The sequence below is a fragment of the Podarcis erhardii genome (assembly GCF_964252035.2).
Source record: "Podarcis erhardii genome assembly, chromosome: 4".
In the NCBI taxonomy this organism is placed as follows: domain Eukaryota; kingdom Metazoa; phylum Chordata; class Lepidosauria; order Squamata; family Lacertidae; genus Podarcis; species Podarcis erhardii.
Genome location: NC_138508.1, coordinates 8884456 through 8905654, shown reverse-complemented (window position 1 = coordinate 8905654; position 21199 = coordinate 8884456). Strand labels below are relative to the sequence as shown.

The 21199-nt window shown below is 44.1% G+C and overlaps 1 protein-coding gene across 6 annotated transcripts in view; it reads right to left on the bottom strand.

Moving 5' to 3' along the window:
* Positions 1-21199, bottom strand: part of FCHSD2 (FCH and double SH3 domains 2) — a 150563-nt gene that overhangs the window by 41325 nt on the left and 88039 nt on the right. For all 6 annotated transcript variants that reach the window (XM_081860316.1, XM_081860317.1, XM_081860315.1 and 3 more), the window contains exons 9-10: positions 11066-11188; positions 9019-9114 (exon numbers count right to left, since the gene is read on the bottom strand). In XM_081860316.1, the coding sequence (XP_081716442.1) occupies positions 9019-9114; positions 11066-11188 (219 nt within the window). The remainder of the gene's footprint in view (positions 1-9018; positions 9115-11065; positions 11189-21199) is intronic.

Sequence of the window (21199 nt, the reverse complement as noted above, 5' to 3'; positions counted from 1 at the left end):
TGCCGACAAAGGATGTGTGCCACTTTTGAGTGTCAGCTGTCAAAGAAAATATGGCTTGTCTCTGAAATAAAATAGAAACCATGCCAATACATTTCCTGAAGGGTAGCTGTGCTGGTTGTTTCTGCTGGAATGGACGGTATTCAGTTGCCATAATGCCAACACATTGGTTCAGCGCTATAAGATTCTTGGGTTATTTGAAGTGTCCCACCAAGAAAATTGCATGATTTGCTCATCAATCCTATTATTCTGTAAGATTATAGATTTTGCTGGACCATTTATTTCAACCAACCAATCACACGTCTTGTGCACCATGAGGAAAATTTCTCCAGCTCCAGGGAAAACTTTGGTGGGTATGGCCTAATCTGGTATGTTGTGCCAGCTCACTTGCTATGAACAACGTGTTTCTGCCTCGAAACACAGGACACATAATGGTCTATTCCATTGTTATTCAGCTGTGGCCTGCTTGATGTAAGAATTCCAACAGTTCTTGAAATGCCCCTCTTTTTTTGCGTGGGCTACAAGCTCATATAGGCTTCAGCCACACTAACTGAATTCCAGCAGGGATGTGTATTTGCTGAGATGGTGCCAATGTTTATTACGGGATCTTAGTTCCAACTCCATCCAGGAGGAAGAAAACAAACCCTCCCCCATTTTGGCCTGAAAGGACAAACAACAGTCCAAAAAGCGGAGCTAATTATAGATTCACTTTCTGTCTTGAGACTTGCAGCAAAAGCGCTCTGAAAAACCCTTCAGCCTTTGAAAGCAAAAGAGAGCACTCAAGTACACAAAATGGCACAATATCAGCCGTCCCGGGGCGCAACCATCTAGCCAGATGAACCCTACCTGAAAAGAGTGTTACTCCTAAGAAGTGGTAGAATAACTGTCTATCAAAAAAGGAGGCAGGGGAATAGGAAGTCATGAGATAGGAAGTGATGCCAAAAAATGGCATGGTTTGCTCAAACAGCAACAAGGGAAGCCAGAAATTGTGCCTGGAGCACTAAAGTAGAATCTAAACTGGGGACCACGACATTATAACGTAATGTGAGATGCCGTTTAGGGATCCCAGATATGAACATTAACAGCATCTTCAGCCAAAGACCAGCTTGGCTGCTTGACAAAACTGTTGGAAAATTCCATTCCACCTTAAGGAGCAAACATGGGATTATTACATGTCACATGTCTGTTTACATTCCAGCACAGTTTGCTGCGAACGTCTGTTGTGTGTATAGCTTTTGCTTTTGATTCTTTTGCCGAGAAGACAAAGAGAGAGACGACATGTTTCTTTGTCCTGATTTATGATAAATAAATTCGTAGTTGTAGTATACTTCCACAAGCCTCACGCCTATTCTGTGTGTGCAGTTTTCTCTGCTAATATAGTGTGCCCTGGCTTTGAAGCCTGGGTTGCTGATTTACGTCGGAGCAGAGGCTGACGGGTCTTCGCAGTGGGATGGCTGGAAGGAGACGACCCAGCTAGGGCTAGCCAGCTGGCCTCTGGACCCACTGCAAGCCGACAACTACCAGCCAGGTTAGTAACTAACATACTGATTCTCAAACAGATTAGATCAAAGAACTACAGGCAATTGTGTAGAACTTACAAATAGTAACTGGGCCTTTGTCAGGGTTGCATAATGAAACGCTCCTCAATAATAATAAAACTGCCAATATCACAATTTATAACCTATGGTGCAACTGCATTTGGGTATAGTTCTGGTCGTCTCATCTCAAAAAGGATATTGTGGAGTTGTAAAAAGCTCAGAAAAGGGCCACCAAAATGATGGTGGTCTTTGTTGGGAATCTGAATACGTGCAGCTACTCACACAGAGTCAATTAGGGTTTGGCAGACAGCCAAGGCAATGTGGAGGAGTGAGTCTGCCTGGTGATACAGAGGCATGGAGACAGCTCCATGATTGGTCAAGCTCTCTCAAGGGAGTGATGATTAACGGCCTACTAACTGGAATGTGTTAGTTCAGTAGTACGAGTTTGAGTGTAGGAGTTGGAGGTTGAGAGTTGTGAGTCGTGTTTGAGAGAGTTAGCTAAAGATCCATGTTCTGTTATGTTCCTGTAAATAGCCCACTGTATATAATAAACACCTAACTACAAGTTCCTGATTCCTGCTTTGTCTATCCTGTCTGCAGCCAAGTTGCCAATTGCTTCTGTGGATTCTGCGTTACTCTGCTAGGTCTGGCTAAGGTACTGCAACTAGTCGGAAAGTTGCGAAACACCAATAGGTTTTGCCAATAGTCTTCTCCCTTGTTTCCCACAGGCATCTAGTTGGCCAATGTGAGAACAGGATGCTGGATTACACTGGGCCATTGGCTTGATACAGCAGGCTCTCCCTATGTTCTTATGTTAGCCAAGCCATTCCCCTATCAAGCTACTTTCCTATTTGCATAGATTTTATTTATTTATTTATTTGTGTGTGTGTGTGTGCGCGTGCGCAGAAGAGCATTCCACCAGTCCGAAGTTGCTCAGCCCAACCTCAACTTCTGTCTTTGAGAACCAGGCCACAGCCTGTATTTCAGAATCTTTAGACTCTGTTCCCCATCAGAAGCACCGCACCTACTTTACAGAAAGGCAGAAAGACTGGGTCAAATATGTATTGATGGACTGGGTTGCAAGCTTGACTGCTTATTCAGGAGAAAACCTGATTTCTCACCTATTTTCTCATAAATGGTGAGGAGTCTGAGAGAGGAACGGCTCAAAGTCTAAAAAAAACCAGCAACATGCTAGGCTCTCATTAGAGCTGCAAGGGAATGCCTAGCTGATCATTGTAAAAATCAGAAAACTCCCAACAGAAATGAGCATTTATTGCATGCCAGCTACCATACACAAAGTGCAACAAAACAACTCAGTCATTGCTTTGGACAGACATGGGGCGAGGTTTCTACAGCTCACCACTGTAGGGCCCAACCACTGAGAGCAGGAGAATATGCACGATTTAGGGTTCACAGACTTCTGCCTTTTAAAAAGGCACAGTTGAATTTACCACCCTGATGCCCCTCTTTCTCGTTTTCAGTCTGGATTTATTGTGGCTTATTTTATTTTTACTTTAGTTGTAGGACTACTCGCTGTACCGTTTTTACTTTAGAGGAGTCTCTAAAAGCACTGTGGGATAATGTATTCTTCTGTTAATAGCGCTCACATGCAGTGTGAAAACTTGCACAAAGACTCCCAACAATTCCTCGTTCTGTGCAGACAAGCCAACTACCACAGCAGCTGTGTTAGAATCTAGCACTTCTCACATGCAACGCGCAGATGTTTAAATAGAAGCAGAAGAAAGGTTCCTGTTAAAGCATCTCCAGTTCCGAGGCGGGGTGCGGGAACGGGGAGAGAAGCATCTTTGAAAGGCTCTTGGCACATAACTACAGACTCCTTGATTGTCTAAGGAAGACTGCAAAGAGGAGGAGAAGAAAAAAAGTTCACTTTCTAAATGGGGGTGTTCACAAGCCTGTTGGGTCCCACAGAATGAAGTGACTCATGCCCCTGTACAAATACCCAACTTTGTTAATAATACTATTTTTGTTCTGCCTTATCTATTCACCGCCTTTCCAGGAGTTTCGGAAAACCCTAAAGGAAGTTCGGAGAGAAGAATGGCTCTCACTTTACAGTCCTGTTTTTCATTTGCGGCAGGTTTTCTCAAAGGGTGAGAGTGATATAGCTTTCAACCGTTTCAGACCTGGGGTCCCACAGTATCTGCAAGAAGAAATTAACCTACACATTCACCGTTTGTTTCTTTGTACTCGTCTTTCTTTCTGCATGTTTTATTTCCTTACCCCTTTTACCCTCTTGCTTAAAAAAAACAACAACACCCAAAAATTGTGGGGTGCCATTGGTGTGACCCACTTTTAGGTCAGAATGTGAAATAACATGTGGATTCTGATCCGCCGCTCCAAGGATACTTGCAGCCTCCTGAACACCTTTCTCTTTCAACAAACCTTTAAGGCAGATTTCCTCAAATTCAGCCCTCCAGATGCTTTTGGCCTACAACTCCCATGATCCCTAGCTAGCAGGATCAGTGGTCAGGGACGCTGGGAATTGTAGTCTCAAAAAACATCTGAAGGGCCGAGGTTGAGGAAGCTTGCTTTAAGCTAATATCTTTTCCAATCTGTATTGGGATTGCTTTTAAGGTGCTTTAAATGTGTGCTTATTGCTTTATCACTTGGTGTTCACTGTTCTGGGTTCCTTTCAGAAGAAGGGTGAGATATAAATGTAATAAATAAATAAAACCTGTAGTATTTAGCATCAGCTAGAATTCTACACTTCAGCACTGACCATCATTCTGCATATTGGCTGGAATGAATCAGGCATGAGTGAATTTTGCAATACCCCAAGGTTAACGCAGTCAACCTCCAATGTACAGAATATAATGTCACAGGCAGCAACTTGGCAAAAACAGGAAAGAACTGCTTAAAAAAAATTGTTTCAGCTCTTTGGGGCCATTATCTTGGCAGTAGATTTAGTTGTTTATTGCATTTTCTCACAGGATCACATGCTGTTTGAGGAAGGGGCCTCCATTTCCAATCAGGAAACATAAAGAGCTAGCAAATTTCCTCCTATATTTTGCCATGCTGTTGCAAATATGCTTATCTATGCATTAGTGAGCTTGATAGCAAGTTCTCTGTGCACTGCAGTTTGGGGAAACTTCTGATTAAGAAGTTTACCTTGCCTCCTAACAGCTTTGTGGTTCGGATTTGATTTTAGTCCATTTGCTTTTAACAAAATTTGATAAAACCCCACTCACCCCATTGCTAAGTTAAAACCACCTCCTTTAAGCCTCTGATCTCACCCATTTTTGTTCCCCTCCATTGCTCTTCCCACTGTCTTCTGTTATTTGCTATGCCTCCACCCTCCAATTCCCCAACCTCGGCCTCAAGACAAAGTCTTTCTAATCACAACACTCAGATTTTCCTTCAGCCTGGATTGTGTAAGCCACCAGCTTTGTACCACAACATTCAAACGCGATCTACCGTCCTCCTGCAAAGGGTAGCACGACGGTTGGGTGGGAACCCAATGTTCCATAGCCAGTAATTTACGGGACCAGGGCAGGTTCTCAATTCTTAACAGAGTCCCAGTACTATACAAATGTTGGCGGATAATCTTCTAGGAGTGTAAACTGGGGACACACCTGCCCTGTACAAAGTGAATGGGATAATCCAGCAAGTTGAGAATGGCTGTGTGTTGAAATTTCACCTTCTGCTTGCTGTTGTACAGTGGGCTGGATCAGAAGCTGTACAGTAAAACAAGCAACAACCCTCTGTTGGCAGCAGAAGAGTCACCTGCCTCTATTACAGACCCCCTTTTACATGTATTTGGTGGCGGAAGGTGTTATACTGGGTTGTCGACTTTTCTAACCCGCCCAAGAGATAGCCGGCTTCTCACTCACACCCTGAAAACATGCTGAATTATTCCAAGCAGAAAAATGGCACAGCAGTTGAACAGCTATAAATGTTAGACTGCATATGCCCCTATCTCTCCCCGCTCTGTAGTTAAGCAACTGAAACCTATCTAGGAAGAGGCACCCAAGTTCTGTTGAACTATTTATTTGATTGAAAAATTAGTCATTGATTGGGGGGGGGGAGTCTTGATTTTAGTTCAGGTCAGCAGATTACTCTGTAATGTTCACTGCACAGTTTGCCCATTGAAAACAATCATGCATATCCCATGAAAAAGCTACTTGCGCCGAACAGCTCCAACACAAAATGGAAATGAAGTGACTAAAATGCATAACAGTTGCATATTTCTACCCCCTACTTCAAGGATTGTTAACGAGTAGACAAATATAGATTTCCTGGTTTTGAGTATTATCCAAAGACTGACTTGCGGGATGAAATTTAGTAGGAAAGTAAAATGGCCAAAAATGAAATATCGGCTACGTGGACTGATAGAAATAAGGACACCACTATCAGTTTCCTGGATCCAATTTGACGACACGCGTTTTTGGAAAAGCAAGACAAAGCTTGTTTTGCTTTTATGTCAACTTCAGTATAATGAAAACCAAAGGAAAAAAACCCAAGTACTGTATCTGAATACATTTGTACTGGCCCAATAATGGAGCCTACACTACAGTTTAAAGCTTCTGCATTTTTTGGGGTGGGGGCTAACTGAGCTGAGTACCCAATCCTTTACCTGGCGCCTGATGATTAGGACAAGTTAATTACATGGGCTTTCTGTATCTCATTGTACCTTCAAAGATGAAGTTAACTGGGGTGCCTAAGAGGGCATTTTCTGCGCAATACCTTGTGCCAGGGGCTCTGCTCAGCTCCCTCTTTAATGCATTCAGGGACCACTCGATGACTATTGTTCAAGATGGCTTTTGGCCACAGCTGAAGGTATTTTAATCCCTTGGGCAGCCTTCCTCAATCTGGTGCCCTCCAGATTTTTTGCACTACAACTGGCACTGACCCCAGCCAACATGGGCAACGGTCAGGGATAATAATAATAATAATAATAATAATAATAATAATAATAATATATTTATACCCCGCTCTTCTGGCTGGGCTTCCCCAGCCACTCTGGGCGGCTTCCAACAAAATATCAAAATGCAATAATGCATCAAACATTAAAAGCTTCCCTAAACAGGGCTGCCTTCAGATGTCTTAGAAGTCTGGTAGTTGTTGTTCTCTTTGACATCTGATGGGAGGACGTTCCACAGGGCGGGTGCCACTACCGGGAAGGCCCTCTGCCTGGTTCCCTGTAACTTGGCTTCTCGCAGTGAGGGAACTGCCAGAAGGCCCTCGGAGCTGGACCTCAGTGTCCAGGTAGAACGATGGGGGTGGAGACGCTCTTTCAGGTATGCTGGACTGAGGCCGTTTAGGGCTTTAAAGGTCAGCACCAATGCTTTGAATTGTGCTCGGAAACGTACTGGGAGATGACAGAAGTTGTAGTTCATCTGGAGGGCAGCAGTTTGGGGAAGGATGTCCTAGCAGATGAATTATTTTTGTCTACTGTACTCTGCTATCTTTGTTCACTGCTGCTGCTGAAGTATGCTGCCTTGGGCGCTTTAGCAATTAAGGCAGAAAAAATACATATAAATATCTTAATTAGTTTAACTGAAATCAAGAGTATGGTAAGATACCCATAGTTTTATTCTGCTTTCCCAGAAGGGTACATGGAGCTGAAGGGGGCACTTCTGGTGACAGGATTATGTAAAGCTACTCTAGATATCAGATGGTGCATTGACATCTCACGTCAAAATTCTGAATTATTATAAATTGTGCGCTGTTTGGTCCAGTAAAGTTAAGCAGGCCTCCGAGAATTTAGTTCAGTTCTGAGATCTTGACAGTAGGAATCTGGTTTTTAACACGTTATGCATTCGTTTGTCACTTTATGCATGGAAGCAGATTGCACCATAACAGTCCTTCTCATCATGCATATCAGCAAGACCACAAGACAGTAAATGGTGAGAGCAGATGCTGCCATATACCTCCACTAAGGTCATTCTCAGAGCACTGACAGGTGAAGGCTCAATATCCACCAGCTGAACGGCATTAAAACTCTGAATGTCAAAGGTTGCACAAGGACAAAACACACACACACACACACACAAACACATACACACACACACCAGTTAGAACTGCAAGGCAAACACAATTAGGCAAATATGGTTAGTCAGGGAAAACTCAGCCCACTGCCTTTTATATACCCTTGGACTTGATGTAAACAATGTGCTGGAGAAGTCAGAGATATAAAATTAACTTATCTTTTGTTGAGGATGAAGTTAGAAAACTTCTGAATTTCAAGGGCAAGTCTGTTGTTTTTAACAAGGCTTACCCAGTTTTTATCTGCCTTTCCCCTAATGCAGCACAGACCCAGATCCCTTCCCCCTTGCTAACTATGGTTTATCAAAAATCTGCAAAAAGAAATGACTTTTTTTAAAAAACAAAACAAAACAACTTACACTTTGCTTAAATTGGTACTTTCTATTACCTTGGTGTAAGAAGCACAGAAAACTGCTCTTTAGCCACCTGGTGAGCTATTTGCTTAATGTGAACCTCTGCAAATATTTGGGGAGACAGTACAATTTGGAAAAAAAATATTTGCCATTATCAACCATTTCTTAAAACATGATAAAATTTTTAGCAAACCCCTCCCAGCTTCCCCTGTATTTGCAAATTATTCTCAACATAAAATAATTAATTTAGGAAGCTTTTTTGAGGACCTAAAACTTTTTTAAAAAGGGCAATAAGCCAGGGCTGACCACACACAAGGAAAACACACAAGGCAAACACTGGGATCGGTTACAGAGCTTTGTTGTACGGTTGCAAAGATGAATTAGACCTTCCGCTTGGTAAAGGTAAAGGGACCCCTGACCATTAGGTCCAGTCGTGACCGACTCTGGGGTTGCGGCGTTCATCTTGCTTTATTGGCCGAGGGAGCCAGCGTACAGCTTCCGGGTCATGTGGCCAGCATGACTAAGCCGCTTCTGGCGAACCAGAGCAGCGCATGGAAATGCCGTTTACCTTCCCGCCGGAGCGCTACCTATTTATCTACTTGCACTTTGACGTGCTTTTGAACTGCTAGGTTGGCAGGAGCAGGGACTGAGCAACGGGAGCTCACCCTGTCGCAGGGATTCGAACCGCCAACCTTCCAATTGGCAAGCCCTAGGCTCAGTGGTTTACACCAGAGCGCCACCCGCGTCCCTTGAAAAGGGGTAGCACTCAATAAATTTTGCTGTTGTCCAAAGCAACTACGTGCACTTGAGCCCACTCCTTTTAACAGGCTTAGCACACCTGACTCAGCGCACCTTAGCACACCTGGGTCACAATCCAGTGTTCCCTGTCTGCTGAAGAAAGGTTTAAAAGGCTATGCGAGGTTGCAAAACTCTTGGACAGCACGTCAGTGTGTTTCTCCCTGCAGAATTATGGATTTTAGAATTTCTTGGGTCATGCCCATGCAGACAACTGCACACGGCAATTTATTTGCACGTAGACCTTGTTCCCCTTACAAAAGCTGGATTGTGGCTCATTCAAAGCATTGAACAAAGGAGTGGAATTAATGTATTTTTTTAAATGCCCTTACGGTGTCACTGTCACAAGGCTGGAACTGGAAGGACTGCGGTTTATGAAATACGGAGTTCTCTTGCAAGAACAGCTGAAAATTGTAATCTCGCACTACCTGAAAGAGACAATGAATACGTTTACAGGCATTTAATCCCTGATATTAAAGAGAGAATGTGTGAGACAGAAAAACTGAAGAAACTGTAACACTGCAATAGTTAAGCCAACACCGGAAGTTCTGCAAGGTGCAGTACAACATTTAAAACGAAATCAACAAAGATGCTGTAAGAGCATCATTTAAAATACCAATAAAACATCAATGAATACTTACTGGATTTTTTTAAAAAAAACATTTTGTAAAGGCCTGCCTAAACAAAAGAAGTTTTCACAGGACATATGCACAAAGGGAGACATGGTTCCTGCCCAACCTCTAGTGGTAGGGGGTTCAAAAGAGCTGAGCCTGCCACACTGAAAGCTTGGCCCTGAGTGAAGACGAGCTGAAACTTGGGGGGGCCACAAGGGAAAACGCAAGACGTGCCTGATCACAGGATCTCAGCCTTTCAAGTTGGATGGAGCTTTTGGAACCAGGCCATCCTTAAGGTACTCTGGGTCCAAGTTGTTTAGGGCTTTTTCAATTAATGTAAATGCCTCAAACCTGGCCCAGCAGCAAACTGGCAATTTTCAATTGCAATTTATACAGGGTTTGTAGATGTCGGATGGCTGGAATGCATATTGATCTTGAACAGGAACGTTATTCAGAAAACTTAAGAATGCATATATGATCCCAGAACCCAATGCAGCCACCTGCCACGCCATCTTTATCAGGGTGTATTATATTTTTAGAAACCGCAGAACATTAAGAGTGAAATGTAGTATCAGAAAGTCAAAAGGCTTATGAAGAGACTAGAGAAGCCGGATTAAACCATCACGAGCTTGGGTTATCCAAACATTTCACAGACAGCAAGGGTGGATTAACCACATCAGTATCAAATGCAAGGCAGATAAAGTTTTATGTGGGTTCCTCCAGTTGGCCTGGGTGGCCTGTACAACTACAGTCCTGTGCAGAGGTGATTGGACAAAGCAGAGGTGATGCGTCATGGATAAATCCATTTGACGGATTGAAACTGCCAGCTAAGGGAGACTATATACCCTAGGAAAAACCAATGCTGCAAAATATTCCTCAAGCAGCATTGTAAACGGTTACAGAACTTGTAACTGCTTTCAAACTATACTTGGAGGATTCCAGGCCAACTTTGATAACAGTGCAGAGCTCCAAATCAAAGGGATAATGCTATTGTTGTAAGACAGGGACGGCCAACTCCTAAGAGACTGTGATCTACTCACAGAATAAAAAACTGGCAGTGATCTACCCCATTTTTGGGGGGGTTCAGATCAAAGCTCTTGAGTTGTTTTTTTAGGGAGGAAAGTCCCTTTTTTAAAGGGTTCAGGGCAAAGTTGTTGACTTTTTTAAGGGAGGAAAGACCCTTTTTTAAGGAGTTCAGGTCGAAGTTGGGCCGGATTTTACCACCGCTAACGAAAGGGAGCCAGCAATCGACTGCAATCCACCAAAACCTCACAGGGAGCTACCAGTAGATCGCGATCGACCTGTTGGACATCCCTGTTGTAAGAAATGGAGTAGGGGGTGGCGGTGTCAGGTTTTTGCTCCGAATTATTCCCAGGTATATGAAACTGCCTTATATAGATTCAAGCCACTGCGCCAGACAGCCAGCGCTTCATCTGGTTGGCAGCAGTTATCCTGCGTTGCAGGAACACATGTCTCTCAGCCCCGCCACCACAGACAGAACCTCAGACTTCCTGCATTTAAAGCTCACTATCAAGCGTTACATCGCTACCTTACGAAGCGCTGGCCATCTCCATAATGCTGGCCTCTCTGCCCTCATCACCCTTTTCATGGTAGCTAGTATTAACATTGTGGTGGTGCAGTATTCGACTTCCCTGGTTATGACCACTTCAGGCTCCTCCCATTTAAAAAAAAAAAGTCACAGGTCCCACCCTGTCACAACTATTTTGGAATACAGACAAAAAAGCTAGTTTGCTGAAAAACTTACCCGACTGGAAGTTTCCAAAAGAAACTGGAATGTGCTTTGTACAGCTTGGCATACTTCTAATTCAGTCCTGCTGAATGCCATTAAATAATCCTTAAGGTGATCACATACATTCCCATCAAGAGCCTGCATTAAAACAGAAGCAAAAAAATTACTATTCATGCTCATCTGGTGGAGTGAATATCCGCTATCTAAATAAAATGCATTTATTCACCTTCATGCTTGGTCATCTTGGGCTCATAAGCATCCCGAAACAGAACTGAAATTGCTATCTATTCCCACTAGCTGGCACTAAAGAGTATTCCAAAAGCCAACAGGGGCTAATAAAAACACTTTTTTGCATTTTCACAAAGGAGATGTACCTATAACATATATTGAGGCCTGAATAATATATTTAGCTTAGAAAGGCTGCATTTCATCCACAGAAGTGATTGTCTCTGCAAAAAACACACAATTCCTATTCGATTAACCATGTTGCTTTCTTAACAAATGCTTTTACTTGAAAGAGTAATAATATTTAAGGGTACTCTAATTGCTAATAAATTGTAGTTGACTAGTCACAGAAAGTAATAGGTAAGGGACCCCTGGACAGTTAAGTCCAGCCAAAGATGACTCTGGGGTTGCGGCGCTCATTTTGCTTTCAGGCCGAGGGAGCCGGCGTTTGTCCACAGACAGCTTTCTGGGTCATGTGGCCAGCAGGACTAAACCGCTTATGGCGCAATGGGACACCGTGATGGAAACCAGAGCGCACGGAAACACCATTTACCTTCCCCCCACAACGGTACCTATTTATTTGCACTGGTGTGCATTTGAAATGCTAAGTTGGCAGGAGCTGGGACAGAGCAATGGGAGCTCACCCTGTCACGGGGATTCGAACCGCCAACCTTCTGAAAAAGAAAACCCCTTAATCATGTGGCCCTAGAAATTGGATTTTTGACCAGGATGCCAACCAAGACAGCAACCATCATTGCCACCTGTTCCTCTAATTCGGTACTCCCAAATTAAGACCAAGCACTCAAGGTCCCATTACCTTCAGACTCTGACCTTCCCATAACTATTCAGGGCCTTTGTAGAACTAAGATTCCTTGGCATATTTAGAGGGGAGATATTGGGAAATTCCCCATATGGATCGCAAATGTATATATGGATGCAATCAGGTAGAGGTCATCACATACTATCTGCACCAATTGTTAACTGGCTTCCAGGTTTAATCCACACAGGAAGTGACAGTTGAACTCCTAGCAGAGAAACATCTATATATTACACACCTGGTAGCCAAATTTGCGCCGGCAGCCAAGAAGCTCCGTTCCAGCTATGTGAATGCACTCCAGTTTTAAAATCTAATGTTGTAAATTTCCTTTTTATGTTGTAAACTGCTACAGGTTACATTGTATGATTTTAGAGGAAAGTTTTCCCTTTTATTCTCTGTCGTCCATTGTAAAGGCCTTTGGCTATATACAATAATACTGACTCTCTCACTTAGTCCTATGCCCATTGCGATAGCTTCTGCCACTTTGCAGAGAATTACCGGAGGTTGTCAAAGTGAAAATGTATGCAGTGCTATTTCTAGATATGCAAGAGAATTATCCGTAGCTAGCATGTTTGCAGCTTTCTCATTTCACCTACTGCATTTAAAGATGTTGGTATCTCTCAAGTTCGGTGTAAAGTGGTTGTCAACACATCCCTGGGTCATGCGAGAAGTTAATTAAGCAGGAGAACATTCATGCTGACATTCAGCATATATGAACTGAACTACTGCTTTAATTGTAACCAGCTGAGATAAAGCAGGGACTCAAACAATTTTTCAATTCACAGCAAGCAAGAGATACGAAGCAAGTATACAGCCATGGTAAGGAGCGCCTTAGGAGCAAAATAAACTTACTTGCTAAGTGCAAATCCTAGAAGTGCTCAGAAAGGGAAAAGCTAACAATGTGTGAATAGGCATAATGTAATATATATCACACTTCCATCAGGGTTGTAATGGCTGATTTTGACTGGCCACAAAAACATTCATATTATATAACAAAAGGCAGAGGGCTGAAGGAAGTCCTGTATACCTGAAGGAGCGTCTCCACCCCCATTATCCAGCCCTGAGGTCCAGCTCCGAGGGCCTTCTGGCAGTTCCCTCCCTGCGAGAAGTGAGGCTACAGGGAACCAGGCAGAGGGCCTTCTCAGTAGTGGCGTCTGCCCTGTGGAACGCCCTCTCAGCAGATGTCAAGGCAATAAACAACTATTTTACTTTTAAAAGACAACTGAAGGTAGCCCTGTTTAGGGAAGTTTTTAATGTCTGATGCTGTATTGTTTTTAATATTTGGTGGAAGCCGCCCAGAGTGGCTGGGGAAACCCAGCCAGATGTGCGGGGTATAAAATAATAATAATAATAATAATAATAATAATAATAATAATAATAATGGTCATTATGAAGGCTGCAACAGAGAGTGGGTTGGATGCGCATTGTATGTGCACTGCATGAACCTCTGGGGATGCAGCACCTGTGTGCATCTAAGTAACTGGGCACCCCCACAAAGAGGCTTCTCTGCATACATGCCAGGATGCGTTGAGGCTATGGGAGTTCACATCACCATGATGGCATCTCAAACACACTTTCCCCTTAGGAATGATTGGTGGACAGTGGCAGCAGAGGTTGGATGGTCGTCTGTCACAGAAGCTTCAGTTGAGATTCCTGCATTGCAAAGGGTTGGACTAGATGACAAGGTCCCTTCCAACCCTATGATTCTATTATTTATATAGGGGGGAAAGGTGCATGCTTAGAGACGTAATAGAATCAGAGACCTGCAATAGACAGAAGCTTCTAGGGCAGTGGAAGAGATTATTGCAAGGCATAGCCCATTGACTAAGTCATTGAAAAGTATCTAGCTTATATGCCTGTTGTCTTTGTCCATGGAGTTTTCTTGGCAGGGATACTGGAGTGGCTTGCCGGTTCCTGCTCCAGGTGGATCACGTTTGGTCAAAATGCTCCACTATGACATGTCCATCTTGGGTGGCCCTGCGCGGCATAGCTCATAGCTTCTCTGAGTTATTCAAGCCCCTTCGCCACAGCAAGGCAGTGATCCATGAAGGAGAGTCCCATGGACTTGAGAGTCCCACGGACTGCAAGTAGATCAAACCTCTCCATTCTGAAGGAAATCAGCCCTGAGTGCTCACTGGAAGGACAGATCCTGAAGCTGTGGCTCCAATACTTTGGCCACCTCATGAGAAGAGAAGACTCCCTGGAAAAGACCCTGATGTTGGGAAAGATGGAGGGCACAAGGAGAAGGGGACCACAGAGGACGAGATGGTGGGACAGTGTTCTCGAAGCTACAAACATGAGTTTGACCAAACTGCAGGAGGCAGTGTTAGACAGGAGTGCCTGGCGTGCTCTGGTCCAGGGGGTCATGAAGAGTCGGACACGACTAAACAACAACAAGTTTAGCTTATGTTAGGAACAATTTCTTGTAAAAATGACTGAAGAAGTAAACATTAGCAAAGCAAATGTATTTGCTAACTTAGTTGGATTCCCCACCTCCCACCCCAGTACGTGAGCACTACTTGCTTTTAAAACAACTGCTGCTCTACAGACTCATTTAGAGGAAGACTAAGAGTTTAAGGAAGATAAGAGCTTCATCAAGTGGTATAATATTAACCGCATCAACTACCTGCTTCCTAAATCTGAGACAGAACCAATCATCAGTGGTTTCGGGTTTCAAAAATCCATAGGACTTTCAGGAAGTGAAACCAACAGCTTCAAGAGAAATGGCAGATGTTTCGTTTTTAATGGCAGGCTAAAATTCCCGTGGGACTTGTACTGTTTTATCGCGACTTCAAATGCTGTTTTAATGTGTTTTCTAGCTTTTCCTCCTTGACACAGGCAACGTTCCTGCTCAAATCTTCAACAGCTGCGTAAAAGCAACTATGTACAGGATAGCAGTTCTGTTATAAAGTCTTAGAATCACAGGGACAATCCTAGAATTCATACTGCCCTGTGTATGATTTTGCTTCCAGTGCCAATGGAAGAACTACCTTTTTCTCCCAACGGACAAAGTGGCATCACATGGTCAAATGTTCTATCTATATATTTAATCAAACCTATTCGAGAAGACTCCCTGGAAAAGACCCTGTTGGGAAAGATGGAGGGCACAAGGAGAAGGGGACGACAGAGGACGAGATGGTGGGACAGTGTTCTCAAAGCTACCAGCATGAGTTTGACCAAACTGCGGGAGGCAGTGGGAGACAGGAGTGCCTGGCGTGCTCTGATCACGAAGGGGTCACGAAGAGTCGGACACGACTAAACAACAACATTCCTTTTACAGCATGCAAGCTTTCGAGTTACAGAAACACCCTGGATTAAGAGAAAAATAATGTTCTCTAATTGTTAACTGGCAAACTCACACCTGAAGAACGCTCACGAAAAAGGAATCTGTCTTGTATCTTTTACTCTCTAGGACCTATTGCTTCATATATGTATTTTCATACCTGCACTGGTGTAAAATGATCCAACGTCCTACAAGAAATCGTACCACACAAGCCTTTATTGTGCTGATTTTCCTTGGCGATGAGCCTCAGCACTCAGTATGCACAACTTTGTGCTAGGGTTCTAGAAGCCCCTGGTTCTGCCTGCTTCTCTCATTCTGTCCCTATAACCCGCTTTTTGTCCAAATTATACTTGGGCAGAGGGGACGCGGGTGGCGCTGTGGGTTAAACCACAGAGCCTAGGACTTGCCAATCAGAAGGTCGGCAGTTCGAATCCCTGCGACGGGGTGAGCTCCCGTTGCTCGATCCCTGCTCCTGCCAACCTAGCAGTTCGAAAGCACATCAAAGTGCAAGTAGATAAATAGGTACCGCTCTGGCGGGAAGGTAAACGGCGTTTCCGTGCGCTGCTCTGGTTCGCTAGAAGCGGCTTAGTCATGCTGGCCACATGACCCGGAAGCTGTACGCCGGCTCCCTCGGCCAGTAAAGCAAGAAGAGCGCCGCAACCCCAGAGTCAACCATGACTGGACCTAGTGGTCAGGGGTCCCTTTACCTTTATACTTGGGAAGGGACACAACATGGGATGGCTACAGCACCATGTGTTGCTGTAGTGGTGCAACACCAGCCTAAGACTGGCCTGGCAAACTACACAGTGAGCAAACCGCTCAAATAACGAGAAGGTAAAGATTTATAATCCTGAAAAACACAGTCTTGATCTTATTACCATGTCAACGGAACTGTTACTGCTTAGGACAATTTTTGTATTTAATGTAATTTCCAGTTTAACAGTTTCTGGACATTAATAATGATCTTAACATACCTTAACTCTGCTGAGATCAGCAGCAACACTCTGACTAGCAGAAAATATGAGGCGGGGGCAACATTTTCATTTTTTAGGAAGGATGAACAGGAAAAGCTCATTGCTAGTAGCTGCATTCCACAACAATTAGGTCTCTTAGCAAAAGTGTATTTGTTACATATTTTAGACGCTACTCCCTGCAGCAAACCAAAAGCCTCACACATCACTTACTAGGGATCTACTCTTCTCCCCACCTCCCCCAAGCTAGAATTTTAGTTGTTTTTTGGCAGAAAAACTCAAGCAGTTCAGCCTAATGGTAGATATTTGTTATGGAAAGTTTGAGCCTGGACAGTCAATTTCTGGGCAACTGAAAAGAGTGCCTTATAATGGAAAGATTAGAGCACTTTGACCTGGCATGTTTGTGGCCCAAACTAAAACAAATACTTGCTTCAGCTTTTAGAGATACCGTATTTTTCGTCCCATAGGACGCTCCGTCCCATAGGACGCACCTAGTTTTTTGGGGGGGGAAATAAAGGAAATCCCCCCCCTTTATTTCCCCCCCAAAACCAGGTCGGGGAAACCGAACCAGGTCGAGGAACAGCGGGATGGCGGCGCTGCGCCTCCCTGCTGTCCCCCGAGCTTGTGGGGCTGGCCGATGCCTGCCCAGCGCAGTGTGGGGAGCCCTGTGGGGAACTCCTGCAGGGCTCCCCACGCTGCGGATGTCTGCCCGGCGCAAGGGGCGCTCTGCTTCAGGGCGCCCTTCGCGCAGGGCGGCAGACTGCTATCCGCACTGAAGCTGGCTTGACAGTAGATTGACAGGAAGTACAAATGTGTGAACAACTGAAAATCTAGGGACAGTAAAAAGCAATAGGTGTTCTTTTCTGAAATTTCCTCTGCTTGGTAAAATGTTAAGCGACAAAAAGGCACCCAAGATGGTCTTTTTTAACCGATTTATAGGTATAGATAAATAGCAATACAATTTTCAGTCTCTTTTGTTCCATCCACCACCTCTCTCTCTCTCTCTCTCTCTCTCTCTCTCTCTTTTCCTTCAGCCTTGAAGAGCTATCCTGTCTCTTGACCAAGCCATTTCCCTTCTCTCTAAATCCACTAGGGAGAATCTGTTTCACTCAGATGTTTTACACTGTGTCCAGTACTGATCAGAGTCTGCAATGCTAGCAAAGCTGTATTACTGGATATTTCTCACCTTTCAAAACATGTTTCTAGCCCTATCTTTAATCCTGATAGCTGCTCTGTCTTTCACTGGAGAACAGTTCCGGAATATCATTCTGATCTGGAATCTTTTAACTTACAAACTAACATTAGGGGCAGATCAATGAGGAGGCAAAATCGGGTGTTTGCTCCAGGCTTCTAGGCAAGCAAGCAGCCAAGCCAAGGACAGGCTCTCCCCTAATTGTTTCAGACAGATCCTGGAGACCAAATACAGTAGTTTGCCTCTTAGGAGAAAAGAGATATACAAAATATGGGTAGGGATGTGGTAACAATAGTGGTGAGGACACATTATAAATTGCTAAGGTTTCCTTTGGATCCCCAAAGTCTAGAAATGACCTGTTTGACAAATCACATGGGTCTTTTTGAAAGGCATGCCACAAGACTGATGCAATCACCCGGTTATCAGCAATCTGCTCTCATATCCAGGGCAGGGGGTTTCACACGGGCTTCCTTCAACATTCAGGAACGCAAAGAACAACAAAACTGCCTTTGTGAAATCAATGCCAAAACTGTTGCGAGAAATAACCATGAACTCCTACCGGCTGAATTTTAAATAGATAAGATAGACAGATAGATAGATGCAGGGCAATGTAGAAGAAGTTAATAAATTCTGAAATCTGCACATTGGGGAGAAATGAAAGAATACGTTATGCCACCAAGCTGTGACTGAGTAAGGGAACAGGGGCTGTCACAGCAGAGGCTAAAGAGAAGAAATGAAATGGAGAAGATGACACACGTGTGTGTGTGTGTGTGTGTGTGTGTGTGTGTTTTAAATACCCCTTTGGGAAAGGGGAAATATATCATCCATTGAAGATTTATAGTGAATCTATTTTATTTATTTTTAAATAATTTGTTTTATGTACCACCAAATCCCAAGGGCTTGTGAAAAGGACTGTAGTATGTATTACACAGTTTAAAAACCTGAGCTGACAGACAAATGAGTTCAGGGCATGCTCCTCTGCCCCTCCTTTCCTTGATTTAGCCCTCCCTCTAAATAAAGCAATTAAAATTAGAAAATTAATTACTGTATGTTAGTGAGATGCAAGCAAGGATGTGGGGGATTTCCAGGTTATTATCTTTCTTTCTTTTTACTGTATGTCACATATACAGCTATCTCCCTGTTGCACAAAAATCCAATGAGAAATGAGCTGCCGGCTCTCCAGGAACAAGTTCCTTCCCTTCAGGAGAAGCTCGCTAACCCAGAAAAGATGAGAAGCAGAGAGATTGCTGGATGCGGCCTTTAACAGGAGGGGAGTGAGGAACTGGGGCTTGTCTCACACCCAGCCAGCACTAAAACCACACACAGACTAAGCCCACAACAAAATTAAAACTATTTGGTTACTGCTTTCTTTTGGACTGCATGGATGTCCCAAGGGAATGAAGTACTATGAACTTGCTCATCGTCTTTTGATTTAGAGACAGAGGAAGATTTGAACAGTACAGAGAGGAAAGAGGAAGCATCTGATTGGGGAAGCACTGCCACAACTTCAAGAGTTCACAGTATGTAAAAATGCAAAGAATTCCTTGAGACAGCTTCCCTCTTATTCTTTAGCCACCAGAAGCCAGCACACCACCATTTTTCTTTTAGGATGTTATGAAAGTTTAACTCTACAGTGCTTTAACTTTGCAGTGGCAGGCCTGCAGCCTCCTTCCACCTTGGCACATCTCAAAGGAGCTGGTTCCAACATTCTGCAGTCAGATCTTGTTCACCTTTCATCTAGTACCAAACAGAACCCAGCTCTTCAAAGCACTGCTCGTCTTACTAAAGGTTAAGGCATGATTGTGGAAGCACACTCAAATGGGACTGGCTGATGTCAGTTCTCATTTTCTTGAGTGCAGGGCTTTGGAAAAGGCAAAAAGGTCATTTGTGACACTGTATTTTAAGGGAGGGAGGGAGGGAGGCAGGGTTCTAGAACAAGGAGGAGGACACTCAACTTTCAGCACATGGTGGGCTGCACCAAAAAGTACACATGGAGATGGCCTTTCTTCTCCCCCCGTTTTGCAAATGCATCCACACCTAAATTCACCTCCCTTCTTACTCACCCTCAAGGCTGGCTACCTAAACATATGAATTCAATTCCACCCTTGTCAAAGAAACGAAACACCCAAAGCACACAAAAAGTAACCACTATAACTAGGAAACATTTATGCCCGCATTTTTCCATCACTTGATGAAGCTGCTCAAAGTCATTCCGGACTAAAAGGCCCATGTGCCCCAAAAGCAGCTCTAACAAGCCTCTGTGGGGAAAGAACTTGCCAGCTGGGGTACCAAGACGGCCTCTTCCTATATTTGTTACAACATCTGGGCACATACAGTATATTCAAGGAGCCCTGAATTCCAGTATCTAGAAACTACAGTCATACCTCGGGTTACAGAAGCATCGGGTTGCATGATTTCGGCTTGCGCACTGTGCCAAACCTGGAAGTACTTCCGGGTTTCAGTGCTTGCACATGCAGAGAAGCACTAAGTCGCGACCCGCGTGTGCGCAGATGCGGCGCTGCAGGTTGCGAACACTGCGGATTGTGAACGTGCTTCCCACATGGATCATGTTCGCAACCGGAGCATCCACTGTATTGTGGAGCAAACACCCCAAAGGAACCTCCCTGACCAAGCTCAGACTACCTCACAGTCTGTCTGCAAGCTGCCCTCTGTCTAGAATGCACAGAGAACCTGCAGCTTAAGGTTCCCACTCCCCCTGGGGAGCCAACATTGAACATCACCCCTAAAATGCCAAAACAAAAGCAGAGAGATAAATCAACAGGGAGCGGAAGGAAGACAGGGGATTTTGCAAGCTGCCAAACAGAAAGGGAGAGGAATAAATCGGGCAACCTCTCTAAGATACAGTGGTACTTCTGGATGCGAACGGGATCCGTTCCAGAGCCCCGTTCGCATCCTGAAGCGAACGCAACCTGCGCCCGCGCATTGAGATTCGCCGCTTCCGCGCATGTGGAACACACTCTATTACTTCTGGGTCACCGCGGAGCGCAACCTGAAAATACTCATCCTGAAGCTACTTCAACCCGAGGTATGACTGTATCTCAAAAGGTCTGGGCTATCCTTCTCGTTTTTTAAAAAAATCGAAACAAGATTAATAGTATATACTTTGGGGAGGGGTGCTACAAGACTATGTAGAAAATCTGACTTGTGACACTACCTGTTAAGTTCACAATAATGGTTCCCCACCCCCCAGATTTGATGGTAATTTCGTCAATCAAAGTCTCTAAGCAGCTCCATGTTATGCAGACCATCACAGGTTCTTTTTGTCATGTTCTTCAACGCAAGCATTGGGTTGTAACCAGTTCTGCGTGAGCCAAGCCTTGCTAAGACAACAGGACTTTCCCCTCCCCTGCTGCCTCCCACACGTCACCCCAAATCTGCTCCAGAGGGTCCCCCCATCTGGAGAGGCTAGGCCCCGCTGCGCAAGTAGAAGTCGGTTCCACTGGCGCCACAGCAACATTGGATACAACCCATTGTCTGAAATGTGATTTATGAGACCTACAGCATAATTCACCAAAACAACTGTAAATCCGGGATTTTATGCACAGCTAAGTATAAAGACTCACATTTAGTGCACATATAATTATGTATTTTTCTAACTTTCAATCAAAAAAATAATAATTCAAAAAAGACTCACGTGAGA